General features: G+C 38.4%; 1 protein-coding gene across 2 annotated transcripts in view; it reads left to right on the top strand.

The window, feature by feature from the left end:
• The window catches only part of ccdc102a (coiled-coil domain containing 102A), an 83,469-nt gene that overhangs the window by 23,689 nt on the left and 36,653 nt on the right, over positions 1-23,127 (top strand). The window contains exons 2-7 of one of the 2 annotated variants that reach the window (XM_067442632.1): positions 12,567-13,329; positions 15,455-15,672; positions 15,993-16,101; positions 18,194-18,310; positions 19,922-20,131; positions 21,009-21,310. In XM_067442632.1, the coding sequence (XP_067298733.1) occupies positions 12,655-13,329; positions 15,455-15,672; positions 15,993-16,101; positions 18,194-18,310; positions 19,922-20,131; positions 21,009-21,089 (1,410 nt within the window). In that variant the 5' untranslated portion in view covers positions 12,567-12,654 and the 3' untranslated portion in view covers positions 21,090-21,310. Of the gene's footprint in view, positions 1-12,566; positions 13,330-15,454; positions 15,673-15,992; positions 16,102-18,193; positions 18,311-19,921; positions 20,132-21,008; positions 21,311-23,127 lie in introns of those variants that run through there. The other variant, XM_067442624.1, reaches the window with a different exon arrangement.

Below are 23,127 nucleotides of genomic sequence, written 5' to 3'. Positions count from 1 at the left end.
ATCGGTTTTCAACCGACTCCGACTGAATCGTTACATCCCTAGTGAATTTTACAAGTCAAGTCAATGTATCAGAATTAGGGTTGCAAATTAAAGGGGGCAGAACATTTCCAGTACATTTCCAGAATCTTTCCACGGGAACTTAATCTGGGGAATTTTCGAAAATATTCAGATTTGGAAACTTAACAGGAATTTATGGGAGTTTATGGGAATTAATAGGAAATTTAGGGAAATTTTATATAAATCGTATCATTTATAAAACATAAATATTAACACTTTATTTGGTCATAAGTGGTCTCATGCATATTTATATATTTTCCAATTAATTAGTTTTATTTATTAAATGTAAAATAAATAAATAATGTATTATTTATCCTTCAGAAATCATTAATAGGCTACCAGTATGCTGATTTGATACTCAGTTATCAATTTTGAAAACAGTTGTGCTGCTTAATATTTTTTTGGAACCTGTGATATTTTTTTCAGGATTTTAAAAAAGAACAGCATTTATCCAAAATAATAAGCTTTTCTAACAATAAAAAAGTATTTATCACTTTATCAATTAAACACATTCTGGCTGAATAAAAGTATTTATTTATTCATAAAAAATATTAAGCAGCACAACAAATGTTTCCAACATTGATAATAAATCAGCATATTGGAATGATTTCTGAAGGATCATGTGACACTGAAGACTGGAGTAATGGCTGTGAAAATTCAGCTTTGCATTACAAAAATTAATTCGATTTTAAAGTATATTAAAATGGAATAGAAAATAGAAATTTCTAAAATAGAAAACCATTACTTTAAATTGTAGTAATATTTTACAATATTACTGTTTTTTTTTCTCCTGTATTTTTGATCAAATGTGCATGTTATGGCCTGAGTAATGCCCAGTGCATGCAGGGGTGTGGCCTCAACAGCCCTGCAGTACGTAGTGTGCTGTGTGTATTTGATTTGTTTCGCATTTGTATTACGACACTTTAAAACAGAAAACATTGCTCAAGTAGTTTTGTTTTACCTGAATCTTTTGGATCATAATTGTAGAAATTAAGAAAGTAATGATAATTCAAGTAACAATTGCAGGGTTTATTCTAAAATTTAACAAACATTAGGTTGTGTTTTTATCAAGAATAATGTCACTATATAATTTTCATTTCTTGTTTGCTAAGGTATTAACTTTTCATGCTTTACGTCAAACATGTTTCTTCTTGCTCTGAAACCACAGTGCATAGCATCAATTTGAACTTCCTACCAGAGATCAGCAGTTTTGTAATGAACAGTGATCAATAGTTTAAGAGCATTTTAATTAAGTTATAGTCCCATTCGCTTGTGAAATTGCTTTCATTTGAAAGTTCATCCACTTTTTTGTATTTGAATTGTATTAGTGCTCCTAAACTCAGCATTTCTGGATGGCAGCATGCTTTCCTTTTTCTGGTGGCTTTGATATTTCATATTGCTATCTCCCCTGCACTTTAAGATTTTAGTCCGTAGCTATTTCATGGATCATATGGTTGCAGAAATGTAGCATTGGCTTCCTCACTGTGAAGAAAGACTGATCTGCTCATGGTTAATGGAAAACTGCCTCAGTGGAGCGGACCAAGGTCACATGGTCAAGCTGGAGGAAGCGCTTTTGTCACGGTCTGAGATTTGCCACAGCGAAACTTGAACACACAACAGGCGTTAAACTACAGCCAATTGTTTAGTTTGCTTGTTTATGGCCTGGTTCTGATCACATAAATTCTCATTTGATCTGTTAGCTCCCCTAGAGACACGGCAGATTAAATTGGATTAATTTGTCACACGCTGTGTAATATGGTACAAATTAATGTCCACTTTTATTTTGTTATTTGTTTTACTTTGCACTGAACTGCATTTCACAGGATGTTTGTAAATCAAGCATCCTGTCTTTTGCACTGTGGATGAGCAAGAGACCCAAAAGGACATGGACAGAGAGTGGACTCAGACTGACTCGCTCAGCTGTAAGTAAGTGTTATATATTTCACCAGTGGCAGGAGGAATCCCGTTCAGTGGAGAAATATCCTCTGTCATCTGCCCACAAAGACACCCCCCCCCCCCACACACACACGCACACTCCATTTCCTTCCTCCTTTGTTTCTGTCCCATTTCCTTTTCATCTTCCTCAACTTTTTGCCCTCTGTCACAGCTTCTTTTCATGCCTTTCCTCCCTTACTTTGGCTGTCTGCATTATTCAGTCTGGCTTGGATTATTCCAGTCCATTTACATTTTACATTTTCCAGGATCCTTATCACACACATGAATCTGTCGGCCTTTAACATCTGATCCTTATTAAACCACATCAACATACACATACTCCATATAACCGGCGCTATAAGACTGAGCACCATTAGCTGTGGTGAGAAGAATGCACTGTTCCTTGAGTCGTATCATATACCTTGTTTTCATCTTTATATATATATATATATATATATATATATATATATATATATATATATATATATATATATATATATATATATATATATATATATAATTACAATAATAGATTTTATTTATAATGCACTTTTCATTCCGAAGAACCTCAAAGTGCAACAAAGAAAGAAAAAAAAAGATTACTACAAACAATCAACCAACACAGAAAACAACAGAAACAGAGCTGATGGTGAACAGAAACAGAGCTGATGGTGAACAGAAACAGAGCTGATGGTGAACAGAAACAGAGCTGATGGTGAACAGAAACAGAGCTGATGGTGAACAGAAACAGAGCTGATGGTGAACAGAAAACAGAGCTGATGGTGAACAGAAACAGAGCTGATGGTGAACAGAAACAGAGCTGATGGTGAACAGAAAACAGAGCTGATGGTGAACAGAAAACAGAGCTGATGGTGAACAGAAACAGAGCTGATGGTGAACAGAAACAGAGCTGATGGTGAACAGAAACAGAGCTGATGGTGAACAGAAAACAGCTGATGGTGAACAGAAACAGAGCTGATGGTGAACAGAAAACAGAGCTGATGGTGAACAGAAACAGAGCTGATGGTGAACAGAAACAGAGCTGATGGTGAACAGAAAACAGAGCTGATGGTGAACAGAAACAGAGCTGATGGTGAACAGAAACAGAGCAGATGGTGAACAGAAAACAGAGCTGATGGTGAACAGAAAACAGAGCTGATAGTGGAAGTCCCTGTAAGCTCCGCAGCACACTGTGGTCCACTCCATGTTTTAAATTTCTCCCAGCGGCAGTGTCCTGATGACATCGTCGAGGCATGACAGCTGAAGACCAGATGATGGGTCTTCATGACGATTCAAACGATGGGGATCGCCGCAGCACCATGCAGGAGGCAAAACATTTTTCCGGGCACTTCTGTGGACACACTGGGTTCGGTGCAGAAGTCCAAGCCGTCCTCTCAGTGGCTACCAGCAATCAGCAACAGTCCCAATTGTAGCTCTGACTGTTAGACTAGTCACAAACATAATAAAATAAAATCTAAATCTAATAGTACAGTTACATGATTTGTGGGTGGAGAAGCGGCGAACAGACAACGCCAGCGTCCTCTCCCCCACGTTGCCTAGCAACCCTCAATATAGAAATATATATGCTATTTGTGGTGAAATGTGGCCTTGGAAGTGATTGAATTCAATTATTTGGAGGGGTGACCCAATACTTTTGGCAAAATAGTGCATGTATAATTTCTGCTCTATATGAACCCTCCACATCCTGGGAGGATTGACTGTGTTGTCATCATACTGTGAAATCACAAGTTTAGGCATAATCCTGACTTGTCTCGTCAGTATTTCTTGCATGGTATGTGGTTGCTGCTTCTCTCTCGATTTTTCATCACCTTCTGTCTTTGTCCTACTTTTTCCTTCCTGTTTTTCCTCCCCATTTCAATGTCTTATAATGTATTGTTACATTTTTTTGAAAGCCCTGTTTTTAGAGGGCTTTTTTGGTTTCCAAAAAAATTAAAAAGTTGCCCAGCTGGGAAAGATTACAATACGTAAAGTCACATTAAGAGTTTTGAAGGTGCTATTTCAATATATAAAGTCACATTGCAAAATATAAAATCACATTATGAGATGTGCAGTGACAATTGGGACATATAAATTCTTAATTACCTTTTTACTCTGAGGCAGAAATGGGCTTCCACTATAACCTTATTCCCAATAGCTCTATTCAACTCACTTGTTCAGTGTTTTGCCTGACTGAAATCTTGTTATAGTTGATACATGTTTGCAGGCCTGACCTCCTATGTATAATCTGCTTATGCAGGATTTTGAGTTTATTATTGTCGTTTCATGCTTGTTGAATGAGATGAAGAGATAAGCATATTAACGCTTAACACTCTTTAAATGAGCACTTTCCTCTGACATCTCACCAGTTCTTGCTTTCTCTCTCTCTTTGGGTTCATGCTTTAATTTCATTATTCTCTCTATTACATGCTACTCTATATGTAAGACCTTCTAACTCCATGATCCATTAAATTCCTCCTGGGATACTAGCTTTGATCAAGTTACTAGTGATTATTTTCACTAGAGGCCCCTGTAAGTATGTGACAGGCTTGGCTGACCCCCAAATGAACCTTTTCCTGATGCCCCTCTGAGTCAAGATTGTTTTTGTGCTTGTGAGTGAGTAGATTTTTTAAAATAAAAATTATATTATTTATTCATCAATTTTGATATTCAATTGTGCAGTTTACTTAGAAACCTGTAGCACATCTCAAAATGAATATCCTTTTTTCATACTGTAGATTACAATGTTGTGATGCCTAAATTCACTTGTAGCATTTAAAATGGCTGATTTTTTTAAACTTTTTTATTTTATTAACAGCCTAATAATAACAAACAAAAAAAACTAGGGAAAACTCATGTTCACCTGTTGATGCCCTCTGAGATGTTATCTATTCCTTCTATTCTTTAGCAAAATTCGTTTCACTATAAAGGTGTCCAAGTCATTTTCCGTTCCAGACATAAAATACGGACAACACCATATGTTACCCATTTCTCAGACAAAATGTATTAACCACAGATGACCCCAGTATTACGCATGACCTGTAGATTTCATGCATATAGTAGTGTGTGTGTGTGTATGTGTGTATGTGTGTGTGTGTGTGTATGTAGTGTTGCTACAAAATGAGTTCACATTTTAAACTTTAAACGTGATTTATTTGTGTAACCCATATCCTAATTATTATTATTTTTTACACATTTCAACAACACATAGTGGTGTTTCTGTGCATGGTTAATGTAGATGAAGTAGATGCCCATACGCCCGTCTCTACAACAGGCATGTCTGGAGGGGCTGTTGTTGTTGTTTTTACTATGTGACAATTTTGGCTTGTCTACCCATTTCTGGGGTGTGAATCATTTGAATTGAATCAGCCGTGTCACAGTGTGGGGTAATGGCAAGCTTGAGAAAGAAAGCTGAACCTGTTTACACTTACTGTGCAGTCTTACTAAATTACGAACTGTACGAGTTAAACTTAATGCAGAACAGAGAAAATGATGTTGCAGTTGATGCTGCTGTTTTCTTATTTCAGTATTATGCATATTTTTTGCTTGCAGTATGGGTTACGTCCAGTGGTTCTGGAATTTAAAGTAAATGGCAGCTCCGGTTAGGTTCTTTTATTAAATCAGAATATTTAAAGTGTTAGCGTACTATGACTAAATGTTTTATAATAATACATCATTCATATGCCCTAAAGAATCACTTTGACAGTTCATCGTAGGATATTTTTTAGTGAATCAAAGCTATACAGAGAGTGTATATTTCTTTATTTTAACTCATTATGCTGTCTATATGGTATATCGTATGCGTTTACCATCTTTTTACAATATTGAAACAGTTTGGCTGTCACTTTTCAGCAAGTTGACTTGGCTGTAACGATAAGCAGCTTTTAAGGCATGCTTATTTACACTTGGCAAGAACGCTTTCATCCGAGACAGCGGAAGATCTTTTATCAAGATCATCTGCTCTAATGTGGAACGCAAAATGATTGTTGTCACTTTCACAGTCTGCGGTCGGAGACCACATGCGCTACAAGCAGACAAACTTCCTCTTCCTTTAGGGGCCAATTCTTCTGAAAACCACAAGGATCACAGGTTACAGCCAAGGTGAGCTTTCACTCTCACATGACTGAAATTTATGTTAACGGATGCTGTGCTCATAATACTCCCTTCTCTTGGCTATTTCAGAACATTTCTCTGAAGTTTTTGGGTTCAGATTCACATTTTTCTGTATCTTTATAGATATAGATCTCTGCAACATTACTCACTCCCTCAATATCTCTGTCTTTTAACACTTAAAACTTTGTCTTGATGGAAGATTTCTCCTGAGGCTCTACTTTGACAAGCATAGCTGATGAACCAGGGAACAAAAGATTGTACTCCTGGCTTTATGTCAGGAGGTGACAGTAGGGCATCTGAGGGAAAATGGACTGGAGCCATTAGATCGCGTTACACTTTCCCTGGCTCCTGTGAAGGACACTGTGTCTCAGTTTTCCCTTGTTCCTCCAACTCCTACAGAGCCACTGGGAAAAACACAAATGGATAGTGTTTTACACAGAGGCTTTATTTACATCCTGCATTGAAGAACTCTTCAGATTTGTAATTCATTGCTTGCTTGAGTTTGGACCAAGATGTTGCTCCGTGGTGTGTGGTCTTAGTTGTTTAAAATGTTCTTGTGACTTTTCTGTGATGTAATAATAATGACTGTTCTGGGGCCTCATGTATACAACTTTGCATAGATTTCCTCCTAGAAGTATGTTGTACCCACAAACAGAATTTTTTAAGTGGGCAGGGTATTTAGATTTATTAAACCATACATACCTGAGTGTGCTTTGTTAAATCCCAGATAGTACATGCACAAGTTTCAACCGTCTTCTCCAAAATCACCATAAATGAAGCTTAAAGGCATAATATGTACGATTTTTGGATTCAAATATCAAAAAACCACTAAAATAATGCTATATATTTTGTTGACTTGTGTACTTGCATGTTTAAATCCAGACAAATAAGCAATTTTAACCAGGACATGGGCCGTATTCATGTGTTGCCTATCAATGACATCATACCTGCGTTACCCTCTGTTTCCGATTTTATTTTGTAGAAACCATAGAAACACCTTTTTAAAATATTGTTGGGCTTATTAGACCGGTAAGCAACTTTTTGGATACATTCATTGACAGAAAAATATAATTGTTATATAGCTCAAGATGATTTACCGCGACCACGTTTCCATGCCTAATATCAATCTAGCTTACTGCAGTGTGCAACAAGTGTCTTGTCGAATGCACAGAGTAGCATTATAACTAGGGCCGGGACTCGATTAAAAAAATTTATCTAATTAATTAGAGGCTTTGTAATTAATTAATCGAAATTAATCGCATTTTAATTGCATATAAATATTTGACCTGGAACAATGAGAAGTAGCCCAATTTTTCTCATGGATTTTTAGCATACCATTGAATAATGACTGAATACATAAGCTTAATCAACAAAATATTGTTTATTTATTTCAGTCCAGCAGAGCAGTGCAATGTTTGCCATTAAGTGTAGCAAAAGCATATTTGTGATATTTGAGGCTCGATGTGCTGCGGTGATACGCTAATTCCTTGTTGTATAGCAGGGGTGTCCAATCCTGCTCCTGGAGGGCCACTGTTCTGCTGAGTTTAGCTCTAACCCCAATTAAACACACCTGTACCAGCTCATTAAGGTCTTATTAGGCATACTAGAAACTTTAGCAGTGTATTGAGGCAAGCTGGAGCTAAACTCTGCAGGATGTCAGTGGCCCTCCAGGACCGACTTTGGATACCCCTGTTGTATAGCTTGCACACAACCATGCTCTTGTCGACGCTTCCATCATTTCGTTTTTTAAAACTAAATTTCCCATCCACGGGGCCAAGCAAAGCGGTCTCATCAGCTTCTTCGTTCATGTTCACTATGGTTTGTTGTTGTCATGGTTGTTGTCGTGACTCATGAGCGCTAGTTGGTGTTCCAGTATAATCGGTCCGTCAAAACTCATTCATTGAAAAACGTTCCGCGGGGCAAAAATAAGTGCGATAAAATTTTTTTTTTTTGCGTAATTAATTAACGCGTTAAAGTCCCGTAGTTAATTAATCTTAATTAACGCGTTAAAGTCCCGGCCCTAATTATAACATAACTTAAAATACCGTTGTTCGTTTTGCAGAACAACTGCACATTGTTTTAAAACGTTTCCTTGAAATGCCAAGCATAATGGGGCTAATTTGTTTGGCTTATCTCTCATTTCCCAAATCATACTTTCAGGTATTGTTTGCTCTTCTCTTCTCTTCTCTTCTCTCAAATATCATCTTTTGCCCATTTAACATACTTTGTCTTGGCAAAGATTATAATCAATTTCTTCGTGCTTGAACCTAACTGGCTTTTGTATACACTCCATTATGCCTGTCAGCCTCATTCTGTTTTGGTAAAGGGTACTGTGAGCTTCCAGATGTTTCCTTGGCAGAGAAATATGACCTGAAATGGGTGAGTCAGCTTGGTTCAATGGTGAATCAAACTGATGGAAGCAAATTTGTGGATTTAAGATTTCCTGTTGAGGGTATACACTATAGGAGCAGTGTTTGGGGAAAATAATTGTGGCAGGAGAGAAACCATTTTATCCTCTAACACAGTTCATAATTAACCTCTGGCTTTGTAGTTTTGCATTGAATATGATCTATTTTGTATTAGGCAAGTGTTTTTCAATTTGACCTAGGCTGCAATTCCACTCCACTTTTAGACACGCACTTGCAAACTTCCCTAAGCACTTTCCCACGGGGCAATCCCGGCTGCTATTTTGAAGTGCGTTTTATAGAACTTCGCTCCCTCTGTTTTGACCGATTCTATGTCATATGAGTCTACTTCATATGTACACCTTATGCAGGTCCATTTACCACAAAGCAACACTATTGTGATGTCACCGCATATCATGTTTAATTTACCCCATCACAAACAACTGTGATGTATTATATGATATATCATTTTTTTTTTAAATATTTAAAACTTATCAACACACTTGCATATAGAATTCTGCATTAACTATTTCAGAAATAAATAAATAAATAAACTCCACAGGTTTTTACAACCTTGACTAGCAAGATAAACCTGGGACGACCAGCTTAATCAGTTTTTGCTATACCAGCACCAAACCAGTCTGGAAACTGGTGATGGTTTAGCTGCTCTTCTGGGAGAAGAAATCCTTTGTTAATGTCTTTTATCTATACTGTAAACCCGAATAAGTTGGGCTAACTCAAATAAAATTTAGGTAATCAGTTACATCAAATTTTTTGAGTTATAATGTTCCAAATTTTAAAGAGGAAACATAACTATCAAGTTTTGAGTTTGTAGTACTCATGCATGCTTATTGCTCCTAACTTGAAGTACTGAGTTAGCTAATTCATACATTTTTATAGCAATAAAATAAAATATTTAGTTAATTAACTTTTTTTTAATCGCTCTAACTTATGGTTTACAGTGAAGAAATATTTTGCTAGCTATAACAAACTACTTCAGAAAATGCAAACGATCTTCTGTCGTTTTACTTATCTAGTAAATGCATCTTGATTTAAAACATTTTTAGATATTAACAAGACAAAATTACTAAGTAAAAAGAGCATTTTTTGCAGTGTATTTTATTTTGCCTGGAAACGCTTCCAACACGCTTGCATGTTACGTGAAAAATAGCCATCTGTTCTATTTCTCGTATGCACGTGTTTTCAGAGCGGCTCGATCTGCGCCTGAGACGCGCCTCACGCAGGCAGTGTGTCACTGGCCTGAAGTCTCGAGAGATTTTGCGAGATTTCCTGTGTTTACGGTCGGGACTCTTGTTTAAAATCTGTTTGTGTGTGGTCTGCTGTCTTTGCCACATCATGGCACACCACACATCAAAACGGTTAAATCTAGGATTATTTGTCCTCATGTTTATGGTCTATCACATTTTGAAAATCTTGTAAGATGTAAAAAAATCTGTTGGTGTGTACCCAGCATAAGTTGACCCCAGACAACAATATATAAAAAAGACAGTTCATGACAGCTTTTAGATATTTGTTGAGCTTACAAATGTGTATTGAAAGCATGTTTTCCCTTATTGACTATTTGATTTAAGAAAAATCCATCCTTGGTGGGAATTCATTAATTTCTTTTTTAACTTTAGACAAAGGGCAAGCCTGAAACTTTGAAATCAACTGCTCTTTCTTCTAGCTGTCTGTCACAAGAATAGCAACAGGTCCAGTTACACATTTTCCCCTTCTCTTGCTCTTTCCTCACCTCTTTCTATTCATCCACTCATCTCTCCGTGCTGCTCATGTTTCTGTTGGAGATGCTGCTCAGATTGCATCATTAGGGTTAATCAAGATCTCCTGTGAAAGGCTCTGGAGCTAATTCAAATCTTCTGCCTCTTTCTCACTTTCACTGTTCTGTTGCTTTTTGCTGCTCTTTCACATCTTTGCAGGAGCTCATGACAACTGCTTTGCAGCCAACATATCAGCTGTAGCTTACAAAAGAGACACCCAGTGACATATAGACTAAACCATGTAGCCTGTGCTGATATGTTGATTCAGGATACTGATTTATTGTCCACTTGAGTTGACCCACATTGGTAGCAGTTGCTGTTCTTTGCCACCAAAACCATTGTGCACCCTTCGCAGCTTGCAGCAAACCTAATAGCCTTCACATTTTTTTCTCCAGCTGAGCTAATAAAAAGGGGGCTTTTGTACGAGTAGTATTTTATGAGGAGCCTATGCCTCTGTTTCTTGCCCCAATATATTGTAATGCACAAGTCGGCAGTTCCCAAAGCCACAGGCCCCACCCGTAAACTTCCGCAGGGTTTGAACAGTGGCATTTGAGTGTTTTTTTATTTTTATTATAGCCACAGTTTACAGTAGTGCTCTTACAAGGGAAATTTGTAGGGGAAGACATTTCACTAGAAAAAAAAACATTAAATAAATATAGGCACAATACTTAAATTATGCATGTTAAAATTAGACTAAAGAGATAAAATAATTTTTCTGATGTTGTCTATGCAAAGTTATATCTCGGCTTCATCAAAAATCCTTCATGAATGTAAAGTCAGTAAACTATGTAACTTTTACACAAGTATTAGAAATACTACAAGGAGAAAACATGAACCTACAGAAATTGCAGGACCACATGTACATTAATGGCAAAAGTCCACAACTTCATAGACTTCCATTTTAGGTGCATTAAATGTGCACTATGTAGAATTTTTGCCGGAAAAAATAAAAAAAACACTAGGCCAGTGTTATATATTTTGTTCAGTTTAGTACTTACAATATCCCAAATGTTTCCAACTATTTGTAAATTGTGAGAAAATTGCTATTTTAACTAAGGACCGGGACGTTTCAGCATAGCGTTTGAGGAAGTCGCCTATCAATCGCGTCATATCTGCGCAGCGTTACCCTCGGTTTTATTCTGCAGAAGCGCTTTTCTCTTAGCAGTGTGAACATGTCACAGCAGCGCCAAGCGAACGCACAGAGTAACGTCATAACATAATTTTAAACACAATTAAATGTATCTAATATGATAAGCACTACAGTAACGTTAATAACCGCATCCATGAACATGATTTCTGCCCGAGTCCTATTTTCCACCGGCTGTGATGTGAAGACCACATGTCCCAAGATACTGCGCTCACACTTGGCGTCATAAAACTATGACTTTGTTTAGAATAGGCGCCCTCCAGTGGACGGAAAGTTGCATAGTGTACCTTTAACATACCCATAATGTTTTTGTTTTTTTCACAGAAAAATAACCTAAGATACGTGAGTTCATGTCTGTGTATAACTGCATTAAGTAAGGCATATTATGTTTTTCTAGATTTATTTTGGCTTAAACAGATGACATGCTCAGTTGTCTTGCAGGTCAGACACAGGTCTGTTTTAAAAAATACAATAAATCTAATGCTTGTTCACCAAAGCCTTGCACTTTTTACATACACAAACACAAGTTCCTACTCCCGTTAGCTGTAGGGCTGTAACTCTCTCCTCTCGCCTGATGAGAGATGCTGGCTGCTCTGGAAGAAGGCTTGTGACCTGGAACCTCCTTTCTTTGTAACCCTGCACTCTTTTAAGTAAACACAACCTTGTGTGTGGGAGTGTGAGAAAGGGAGAGCACTTGTAAATTAAAGCTGCACTTGGTTGTCATGGTGTGGTCTGGATTGTTCAACAATATTAATGTTATTGGCCCTGTTGCCTCTCTCTGCTCCTGTATGTCTTTGTTACCTATTGAATTTATGTATACTGCTCTTCAGAGCCAATTATAGTGCTCGTTTTTTGTCCTATCTGTAATTTTATTCAAAATGACATTGACTTTGCAATGCATATTTACAATGACTTGAACAGACTTCTTCTAGAAGTATTTTTTTTAAGTCAGCTTCCTTTCCTTCCATTTTCCTTAAAAAATAATGGTATTATGGTTTTGAAAAACTACTGAATAATTAAACATTATTAGTACATTTCTAAGAATTTATGTATATATATATATTATTATGTGTGTGTGTGTGTGTGTGTGTTCTGTGTTTACTCTTCTAAACTCATCTTGCTCTTGTCTCACAGAAAACCATGTTGATGTGGATTATGGCTTCCTGATCAGATCTTCCTGACCACTATCTTCTCTATCTCTGGACTCATCATTGGCTCAGTGATGAACCACACACCCAGCCCTCACATGACAGAGGCTGCCAAGTCTGGGGCCGGCTTGTTGTGTGGCCTGGGCTTGGGCCCGGATCGGGTGCGCTCCCCGGACAGCCTGACCCACACGCCCAGCCCGTCAGGCGGAACACCCAGTTCAAGCCCTCCTCTGCTGCTGTCTCCAGGGCTGGGCTGTGATGGCACTGGGGACTGGGAGAGCCGTGAGGAATTGCGTCTGCGCGAGCTGGAGGAGGCTCGGGCACGAGCAGCTCAGATGGAGAAGACAATGCGCTGGTGGTCGGACTGTACGGCCAACTGGAGGGAGAAGTGGAGTAAGGTGCGGGCTGAACGCAACAGGGCAAGGGACGAGGTCAGGCAGTTGAGACAGCGTCTGGATGCCCTTACCAAAGAGCTGACGGGAGCACGACGGGAGCGGCAGGAATTGGTGGCGGAAAACGAACAACTGCGTCTGGAAGCCCAAAGGGTCCGAGCTGAACAGAACTCTCCAGAGAATGCTTCCACTGCACCAGCATCCAACTCCTCAACTGCCTCCACACACTCCAACCAGCCAAGGGAACCAGACATCAAGCATGACAACCAGGACGACGAGAGCATAAGAGATGGGCCAGGCTCTCCAGAGCAGGAACCTGTGAGAGATGTAGGCACTGACAAACTAGACAGGCAGAAGGTGAGTATTCCTCAAAGATGTAGGGCTGCATATTTTCTGAAAGGACTAGTTGGTGGGTTTCCTGATTTTACCAGACCCCAAATGGACACTCAAAATCAACTACATAGACCGAAACAGAATGCAGGGGTCAGTGTTTTCTCAGAGGAGCAAGGGACTAGAAAAAGCAATTTCAGGAATTCAGTTGCAAGAAGATTTGTGCATTAACCAAAACCGCAGAGAACCATACTTAATTTCACAGGAAGTGTATGCAATATAACCTTTTTAAAAGGGTTCTATTAAGGTTTTTGGGTGCACACCCAAGTTTGGAACAAAAATCATCCAAACGAACCAAACTCTGATGTCAAATGAACCCGGTGCGCATTAAAAGCACTAGTCAGAAAGCACATGTTAAATCAGTTGTAAAACAGATTAATATGAATTAAAACATTTAAACCCAGATGCTCAAACCATATGACAAACCCAGAGAATAACCAATTAGGATAACTCCCAATACAGGTAGCCAATTGTAAATAGGTCAGCCACCGACCTGGTTCAGTGCAACTCCCTGTGATTTCTTTACCTGACTCTGTGCTTTTTGCTTGTGTGCGGGTTTCTTTTTTTTTTTGGTCCTATTATTAGAACCAGCACAACCCCCCATGCGTTTCACCCATGGGGCCAGAGCCTGGGGTACCGCACCAGTTCCCACTACCCATAAACCACCTTTTTCATTCCTAGATTTGTTTGAGCATCTGAAACCCCTTTTTCATTCCTAGACTCGTTTGAGCATGTTCATTATTTCCTTAATGTGTTTGTAACTAATCTTTCAAAAGAATTACCCATCACACAGATGTTCACCTCTTTTCTTGGGTTGGTAAATAGATGCAAAGACAACACACCAGCAGAGAGAGAAGGAGAAATTAATGTCAGTGTCAAACTTGACCTTCAGAGTTTCGAGCATGATGAATGTATACTTCTGCACAGATATCAACATGGGGTAGCCTAGATAACTCAAGAGGCTGATCCCTGTGAACAGTGACGATTACCTGCTGAGAGCAAAGCTGTTTTTGCTTTTTTTTTTTATTCACCACAGAGACATGTACCTTTTCTGAAGTAGGACCCTTATTCAATCTTAGCTAAGTAAACAAATACTAGTTAGCTTAGTCTAATTCTCACTGGATTGTTTGATACCATCCCATTTCCTGATCTGTTTCCACACAGGCATGCTGAGTGCTTCCACATGTGGAACGCTGTCTCTATTTGTATGCGTTTGGTTCCCCCTGGTGGTAGGGAGGTGTCATAGGCCTTTTAGCGCAGTTACTCAACTGTGGCCGTTCTGGGATCCTAGGAAGTTGGCAGCATGTTTAGTGTCTCATGTCTGTATCCTGGGGCCCATGTCTTTGATATGTAATCCCTAATGTGTGTAGGAAGGAAAGAGCAAGGATGGTGCACTGAACTGTAAAGCCGTTTTTTATTACTCCTCCAAAGAGCTTGTGAATTTCATTCATGCACACAGGAAATAAGAGAAAGGTGCAATGTGATATTTGTTATGTGGATGACAGAGAAAATGCCTCTTCTGTGGTTTGGTTTAAAAGGGAGTAAAAGAAAGGATGAAAGTCTTTGTTTTTTATTGTTTATGTTTTTAATTAGTTTTCACATTGACTATGAAAGCAGTATATTTGTGAAGCTATATTTTGCTTCACAGCTCAGGTTTTACTTATGACATTGTTTTGCAAGCAACACAGTATCAGAATGGTTTATTGTACAAAAGTAAACAGAAACATTCCATCTTTGGCATCCATCTGTCTTCGAGAGGTGATGGTGTAGCTTCTTTTTGATTTTCTATCTACACCTTCGCGACTGGCTATAAAGCCTGACTTATGATTAGCAATCTTTGCTGCATTTTCTCCAGGTGAACGAAGATGCACGCTGAGACTGCAGTTGTTGTTTTTTTGTGTGTGGTTATTTTCATGTTATATTTTGACATGTCATACAACTTTCTTTCTTTCTTTCTTTCTTTCTTTCTTTCTTTCTTTCTTTCTTTCTTTCTTTCTTTCTTTCTTTCTTTCTTTCTTTCTTTCTTTCTTTCTTTCTTTCTTTCTTTCTTTCTTTCTTTCTTTCTTTCTTTCTTTCTTTCTTTCTTTCTCAGGAGTTGGAGTTATTGGAGGCTCTTCTCAGGGTGAAGTCAGAGGCTCCAGACTCATGGGACGTTCGCAGTGCCAGTAGCTTGCGCTCCGTTCTCAGTCGACAGGACCGGAGCAGACTGCTGTGGGAGGATCTGGCTGCCCTGGAGGAGGACTCTAGCAAGCTCAATGCTCTCCAGCTACGCCTGGATGAGTCCCAGAAAGTCCTGCTAAAAGAAAGAGAGTAAGAGATCATTGCCCAGGTGGCAACAATACATGCATCAAACAAAACAGAAGTCAACAAATTAAATCAAAGGCCTTTAGAATCTTTGAGCTCCTCATTACAATTACAGGGATAGCATAGATGTATCCGTCACTGCCAAGGATAACTGATAATAAAAATTATTTAAATTAACTGTGCAATTGGACTCATCATTGAAAGTGAAGGATACATCTTAATCTATCTCAGAACACCAAATGTTTTGAGAACAATCTATTTGGCTTTGCCTTCACCTCTTTATGATGATCTGTGCTGTGTGAGAAGCTATCATGTCTCTCTATCAGGGATAAACACGCACTCATTAAGAACATTGAGAAGCTAGAGGCAGAGCTGAGCCAATGGAAACTCAAATATGAGGAACTGAACAAGAGCAAACAAGAGGCACTAAAACAGGTGAGGAACATAAGCAACATAACTCACTTTTTCCCCTGGCAGACTGACTGAAACCTTAAACTGGTGTGCATATTATGGATGAATGGTATGTAGAATATTCTTCATATGTTTGCAATTATTTGCTAGTGATATAAAATAATGCAACATAATGAAAATGTCTTGATTACTTTTAACTAGATTTATACTTGGCATTAATACCCTGAATCTATTGATCAACAGTGACTGTTTGGTTTAAATTATTTTTTGATTGAAAAAAGTAATTTCAGTGCAGTTACATTACTATTGAGATGCATATTGTATATTGTCAAAATGTTGGGGAAAAACAGGAATCCCATTTACTCAATGAAAGTTATTCTGCAACTTGCAATAGATCACACTCAGAAGCCAAATAGTTTTGCAATAATTTAGTTTATTTGGCTTAATTTATTGGTATTATTATTATTTATTGCCGTATTGGTATTAAGCAATTTTTTTTTTGCTTTTCCGGCATCAAGTCAAGCTAATTGCTTTTTATGTTTTATTTATTACTTTTTTTAGAGTGTGTTATTTGGACAATAACACCTACTCGTTCTTTGCTGTTATTCTAAAATGTGGAAAATAACAAGTCATTTATTATTACTATACTATTGAGAAAATCAAGGAAAGGCAAGTTTATTTGTATAGCATATTTCATACCCAATGGCAATTCAAAGTGCTTTACATAGAAATTAATTAAAATAGTGATAACATATGCATGAGAAATAAGAATACCATGTGTAACAATTTAAAATAAAATAACATGGTCAAAATACACAACAGTGGTCTGAAATAAAAATAAACAACAAACTAAATAAATAGACAGAATGATATATCCAATTGCATTCATTCTCTACATAATACATTCTTCAGTTTACAGTCTACATACATGTACCATCTTAGTTAGATCACCTCTCATTCATTTCTTTCTCAAACACGTTCATAACATCCATTTCAATCACTGTTCCCTGATTTTTACTCAGGTACCTTCTTGTTAAACCCATTTCCACTCATACCTTTCCAGATTTATACTTACTCAAATCATCTTTAAACTTTTCCAAATGAAGCAATGCATATTATTAATAATAAGAAATTATTTATTGATATATTTACGGTAGGAAATGTACAAAATATCTTAATTGGAACATGATTTTACTTAATAAAGTTAAGATCATGTTCAATAATTTTTACCCATACAATGTTTTGTTGGCTATTGCCACGAATATACCCATGTGATTTATGATGGTTTTGTGGTCCAGGGACACTTTAACTGATAGTGTACAGGAGAATACCACCAGGGGGCAGCTGTTAGCTATGAATGAGACAGTCTGGCATTGTTCATGAATGATTAGACTTGATGCTTAGGATTTCTTTCAGTCAGGCAATTTTATGAAAGACAGCCACACTGATTAGCTACCACACCAGGGAAAGTTTCACTCTCAATTCAAGCCTTCCATAGAGAGAATAACGGACCGATTCATCATCATAGACCTAGACCCTGTCATAGGCATATAGTGGAGAGATGATGAGTAGGAAGAGATGTGCTTCTCTTTTTGATAACCTCAACCTGTAAGGAGTTGCATGAATATCATTAGATGGTGTGTAGGAAGAATGTGCATGCCACACTCGGTAGTTTAATAGATGAGCTGCCTTTCCTCAGCCCAGCTGTGTGAGCTCACGACCTGAAGCGAATGTTAATCACTACGTTTGAGTCACAGTATGCCGGGTGTGAGACGCTGCAGAGATATCAGACTTTAACCGTAGCGCCCCTCTTGCTTAATGGCAAATGTGCTAGACCGTATTGCCAAAGAATGTCAGTACAAGTCGTATTAAATAAGCGCAGTTTCACAGAGTTTCATCAACTGTGAAATTAGTTTAAAAACCAGAGTTATTCTCAATCAAAATGTAAAATCAGTTTGAATACCAATGACATCTACAGAGTATTGCATAGTTAGGCCGTGTGCTTTATTTGAATACTATAGATATCTTCCGACAAAGCAAGGGGAAGAAAGTTTTACTTAAGATCATAAGTTAAGAGATAAAAGAATGACTCTGTCTTATTCAATCTCTCACGCAGCTGAATTTGTTGAAGGAGGTGCATCAGGATGAGCTGGGCCGCATGTCTGAAGATCTGGAGGACGAGCTGGGAGCTCGCAGCAGCATGGACAAGAAACTGGCGGAGCTACGCACAGAGGTGAAACGCATGTACATTTGTTGTGCCCTACCCATGCTGCACTGTTTTGCATGGGCCAGCCGTTCGGTGTCACCCCAGGACTCGCTGTGATCTACATCAAAGTTAAACCCCCTTAGGGCTTTAAACATCCATCCACTGTCTCTCCTGCGTTTCGACTAGCGTGGTGCCAACCACCACATCTCTCTGTTAGTCAGGCTGGCGTAATGACAGGACGCTGGTCTAACACATTCCCAGCATGCAGTGTTATCAGCGGGGTGTTGCTGAGATGAACCTGGCAGGAGAGAGTGACATTATGCACTTTGATGCGCTCCTTAAAGAGCGCCGCCACTCCTGTGTCGGCTCAGATCCGCTGTGTCCCCTCATCTCCAAAACCCCATGGTGACCTCCCTTCATCTCTGCCCTCAGGAATCGAGGCAGTTCACAGGCACTGCCTCGTCTCAGCAGTCAAATGACATTATAGAAATATTAATGACTAGTTGGTCTGGAGAGAGTTTGGGGTATGAAAGTCAGCCAGCACTTAAGGTGAATCTAGGAGAGATGGTTTCCCATTAAGCTGCTTTTAGCAGCAGGTCAGAACTGGGAAATCATGGAGAGACCTTCACTTAGTTCAACATCATTCTGGGGTAATAGTTGTCCTGTGTGCTAATGCAGCATTAGTCCTTCCTGATTATGGGTATACACATGGGAAACGTCTTCAGTTCTGCATGCAGTATTTGCATTAGTAGTTTTCAGGAATATTAGTATAACAAAAAAATGATTTGGTCTAAATGATTTATATAATGCTTTGATGATACAAATTGTTCCAAAGCAGCTTAATGGGAAAAAAGTAACATGCATACAAAACTGTTTTTGTGAAGATTTTGTGTGTGTGCGTGTGTGTGTGCGTGTGTGTGTGCGTGTGTGTGTGCGTGTGTGTGTGTGTGTGTGTGTGTGCGTGTGTGTGTGCGTGTGCGTGTGCGTGTGCGTGTGTGTGCGTGTGCGTGTGCGTGTGCGTGTGCGTGTGCGTGTGCGTGTGCGTGTGCGTGTGTGTTTGTTTATTTGACAGGGTGATACTGAATATCGTACTTTTACAGTTTTTCTATTCAACATGAAAAATGTATCATCATTTCAAGTCAAATTTATTCCATCACAGGAATAAATTAATAATATTTTAAAATAACAATATATCACAATATTTCAGTTTTTATTGTATTTTTGATCAGTGAGAATAAGATGTTCTTTCAACGTCAGACCACAAACCTTTAGCCGACAGTGTGCATGCATGTATTATATATATATATATATATATATATATATATATATATATATATATATATATATATATATATATATATATATATATATATATATATATAATCAACCTACACAATATTGTACCATTGTAAATATTTAGATTAAGGGTTAAATGCTTCATAGTGATAGTGATTTTTTTGTTTGTTTCTAATCTTGTGCTAAAATTGTGCGCTTGTAGAAACTTTGTACATGTTAGGAATAGACTTTTACATTCAAATTTACTTTATCATTTTCCTCAAATATTTTGTTTTCTTATGTGTTGTCATGTCTCTCTTTCCTCACTCCTATCTTACTAAACGTATGTGTGTATATATGCAGATGGAGCGTCTGCAGGTTGAGAATGCAGCAGAGTGGGGTCGTCGGGAGCGGCTGGAGACGGAAAAGCTGGCTCTGGAGAGGGAAAACAAAAAGCTGCGCGCCCAGATGGAAGACCTGGAGGAGCAGCTGGCACGCAAGCGCAGGCAGGCCGCCAGCGCCCTGGACACTGACCTCAAGACCATCCAGTGTGAGCTGTTTGAGAGGAACAAGGTGAGTGAAGGAGAGTGTCGCCCACACCGTAACCTCACACAAATAATCACAAACCTATTTAAGCGTTTCTCAACATCTCGGTATCAGCTACGATTCTACTGTACAGCATATGAGAGATGGATGAGGTATAGCGGCAGTTTGCAAAGTATCCAAGCCTCTTCCTGCAATAAATCCAGGCAGTGTCAACTGACATAAAGAGGCCATATCCATCAGAACCTGTGCTGAGAGGCATGCATAAGACACGCAAGCAAGGATGTGTGCAATAGCTGCCGTGCAGTTTTAATGCCGGTCTTATGTTATATATTGGCTGTGTTGAGAAACTGTGCTTGAGTTGTTCTTTGTGTGTGTGTTTGTAAGATGCTGGTGAAGCTCTATTAAAGTAGTGTGTCAGGAAATCCAGACACTTATGGCCAGAGCCCTTATGAGCGACCATTAGCGCAGCAAGAGATTTATGAAGTGATCCAAAGCTCCCCTCATATATATGCTGTAAATCACTCGCTCACCTGCTCTCTCACTTCTGCCTGGAAAGTAGGAAAGATTTAAAGAGAGTGATGAAGAGGGAGTGATGAATATGAGCAGAGAGAGTTGTTTTAGAGGTAAGAGGTGTGCTGAAAGGAAAGGAGCAGCGAGAAAGAGGTTAGAGTGAGCATGGCATGTCAATTAAAACCAGTAACAAGGGAAAAAGGATATTGTGCCAGGAAATGGACATGTAATCCCTGCATGCGAGGCTCAATGTGTTGGCTTATTTGTTAAATGCACAACATATGGCCATCTGAGAATGTTGTTGCGCGCGTCTGTGCTTGCGTGTGTGTGTGTGTGTGTGTGTGTGTGTGTGTGTGTGTGTGTGTCCACATGCTGTTGCACATTCCCACACGAGCGATGTCCTGATAGTGGCCGGCGGCCTGCAGTCTGGGAGAGAAACACAAAGAGATTGATGAGCTTGCTCAGGAGCTGTTGAAGCAAATGGATCGATGAGGACAGGAGCGGCGAAACAGGCCACGGCACACTGAGGACGATGCACCATCACTGACAAAAAGAACAAAGTGTGATTGATACTGAAATCATATCCCACTCCAGTCGCTTTCTCACTTTCTCCTTCGTTTCCTTCGGCTCCCACCGGTAGATTGATGTATACTGTCTTCTTTGCTGTTAAACCCTGCATGTGCAGAATATTGGGAATGGGACTCTGTGGTTATTTCCTCTGTGTGTGATTTTTTTTTTTCTTTTTTTTTTTTTTCTGGTGTTTGCCATCCATACGAAAAATGAAATCTTAATTTGATTACTCATTGGTAGTGTCTTTTTACTCAGGGCAGGGTTCCCACAGTCATGAGTCATGGAAAACTGGGAAATGTCAGACAGTTTAATTGAGATTTGTAGGTGTGGTAAAGTTATGCACGTTATTAAAATCCTGGACATTTCTATAGTGAATACATTTCTATAGTGTGTTTGTGTGCAACTTGACTTTCACATGTATATGCATTTCTTTTGAACTTACTATTCATGAAAGAATCCAGAAAAAATATATCTGAGTTTCCACAAAAATATTAAGCAGCACTGTTTTAACATAATAATAAGAAATGTTTAAGGATAATAATAAGAAATGTTCCTCTAGCACCAAATCAGAATATTATAATGATTTCTAATGATTTCTGGAACATGTGACACTGAAGACTGGAGTAATGATGCTGAAAATACAGCTTTGACCTTTGACATCACAGGAATAAATGACATTTTAAAATATATTAAAAAAAAGAAAAATACATTTTTATTTTATATCAGTCTTTTTTTTAAATAAATTAATAATTTTATTCAGCATGGATGTGTTAAATTGATAAAAATGTATAGTAAAGGAGATTAATATTATTTGAAAATATGTTTTTATTTTGAGTAAATGCAGTTATTTTGAACCTTTTTTCATCAAATATATTAGGCAGCAAAACTGTTTTTAACACTCAAAATAAATCAGAATATTACAATGATTTCTGAAGGATCATGTGACACTAAAGACTGGAGTAACGATCCTGAAAATTTAGCTTTGCATTACAGAAATAAATGATCATTTACAGTATAATAAATTGAAAACCAATATTTTAAATTGTAATATATCACAATATAAATAAATAAGAAAGTTTTTTTGATCAAATAAATGCAGGCTTGATGAGCCGAAGAAACTTCTTTTAAAAACATATATATATAATAAATGTGTGTGTATGTTTGTGAATGAGAGTGAGTGCTGGGTTGTCAGGAAGGGCGTATCCTGCGTAAAACCTGAGAGAGAGAGAGAGAGAGAGAGAGAGAGAGAGAGATGCTTTCGCGATCTCTTCTTTATGTCAGTCTGATGATCCCCTCGTTGCTTAAGCATATCGAACATAGAGAGAGAGAGAGAGAGAGAGAGAGAGGAGTAATTCACAATATTACATTTTTTTCTGAATATTTGATCATATACACTCACCTAAAGGTTTATTAGGAACACCTGTTTAATTTCTCATTAATGCAATTAACTTATCAACCAATCACATGGCAGTTGCTTTTAATGCATTTAGGGGTGTGGTCCTAGTCAAGACAATCTCCGTAAACAGAATAAGAACATGGCTCCATCATGCCTTGTTACCACTGGGCAGGCTGGTGGTGGTGGTGTAATGGTGTGGGGGATGTTTTCTTGGCACACTTTAGGCCCCTTAGTGCCAATTGGGCATCATTTTAAATGCCACGGCCTACCTGAGCATTGTTTCTGACCATGTCCATCCGTTTATGACCACCATGTACCCATCCTCTGATGGCTACTTCCAGCAGGATAATGCACCATGTCACAAAGCTCGATTAATTTCAAATTGGTTTCTTGAACATGAAAATGAGTTCACTGTACTAAAATGGCCCCCACAGTCACCAGATCTCAACCCAATAGAGCATCTTTGGGATGAGGTGGAACGGGAGCTTTGTGCCCTGGATGTGCACCCCACAAATCTCCATCAACTGCAAGATGCTATCCTATCAAT

Source organism: Pseudorasbora parva, chromosome 1, assembly GCF_024679245.1.
Source record: "Pseudorasbora parva isolate DD20220531a chromosome 1, ASM2467924v1, whole genome shotgun sequence".
Classification (NCBI taxonomy): Eukaryota; Metazoa; Chordata; class Actinopteri; order Cypriniformes; family Gobionidae; genus Pseudorasbora; species Pseudorasbora parva.
This window is presented reverse-complemented; position numbering and strand designations above follow the sequence as displayed.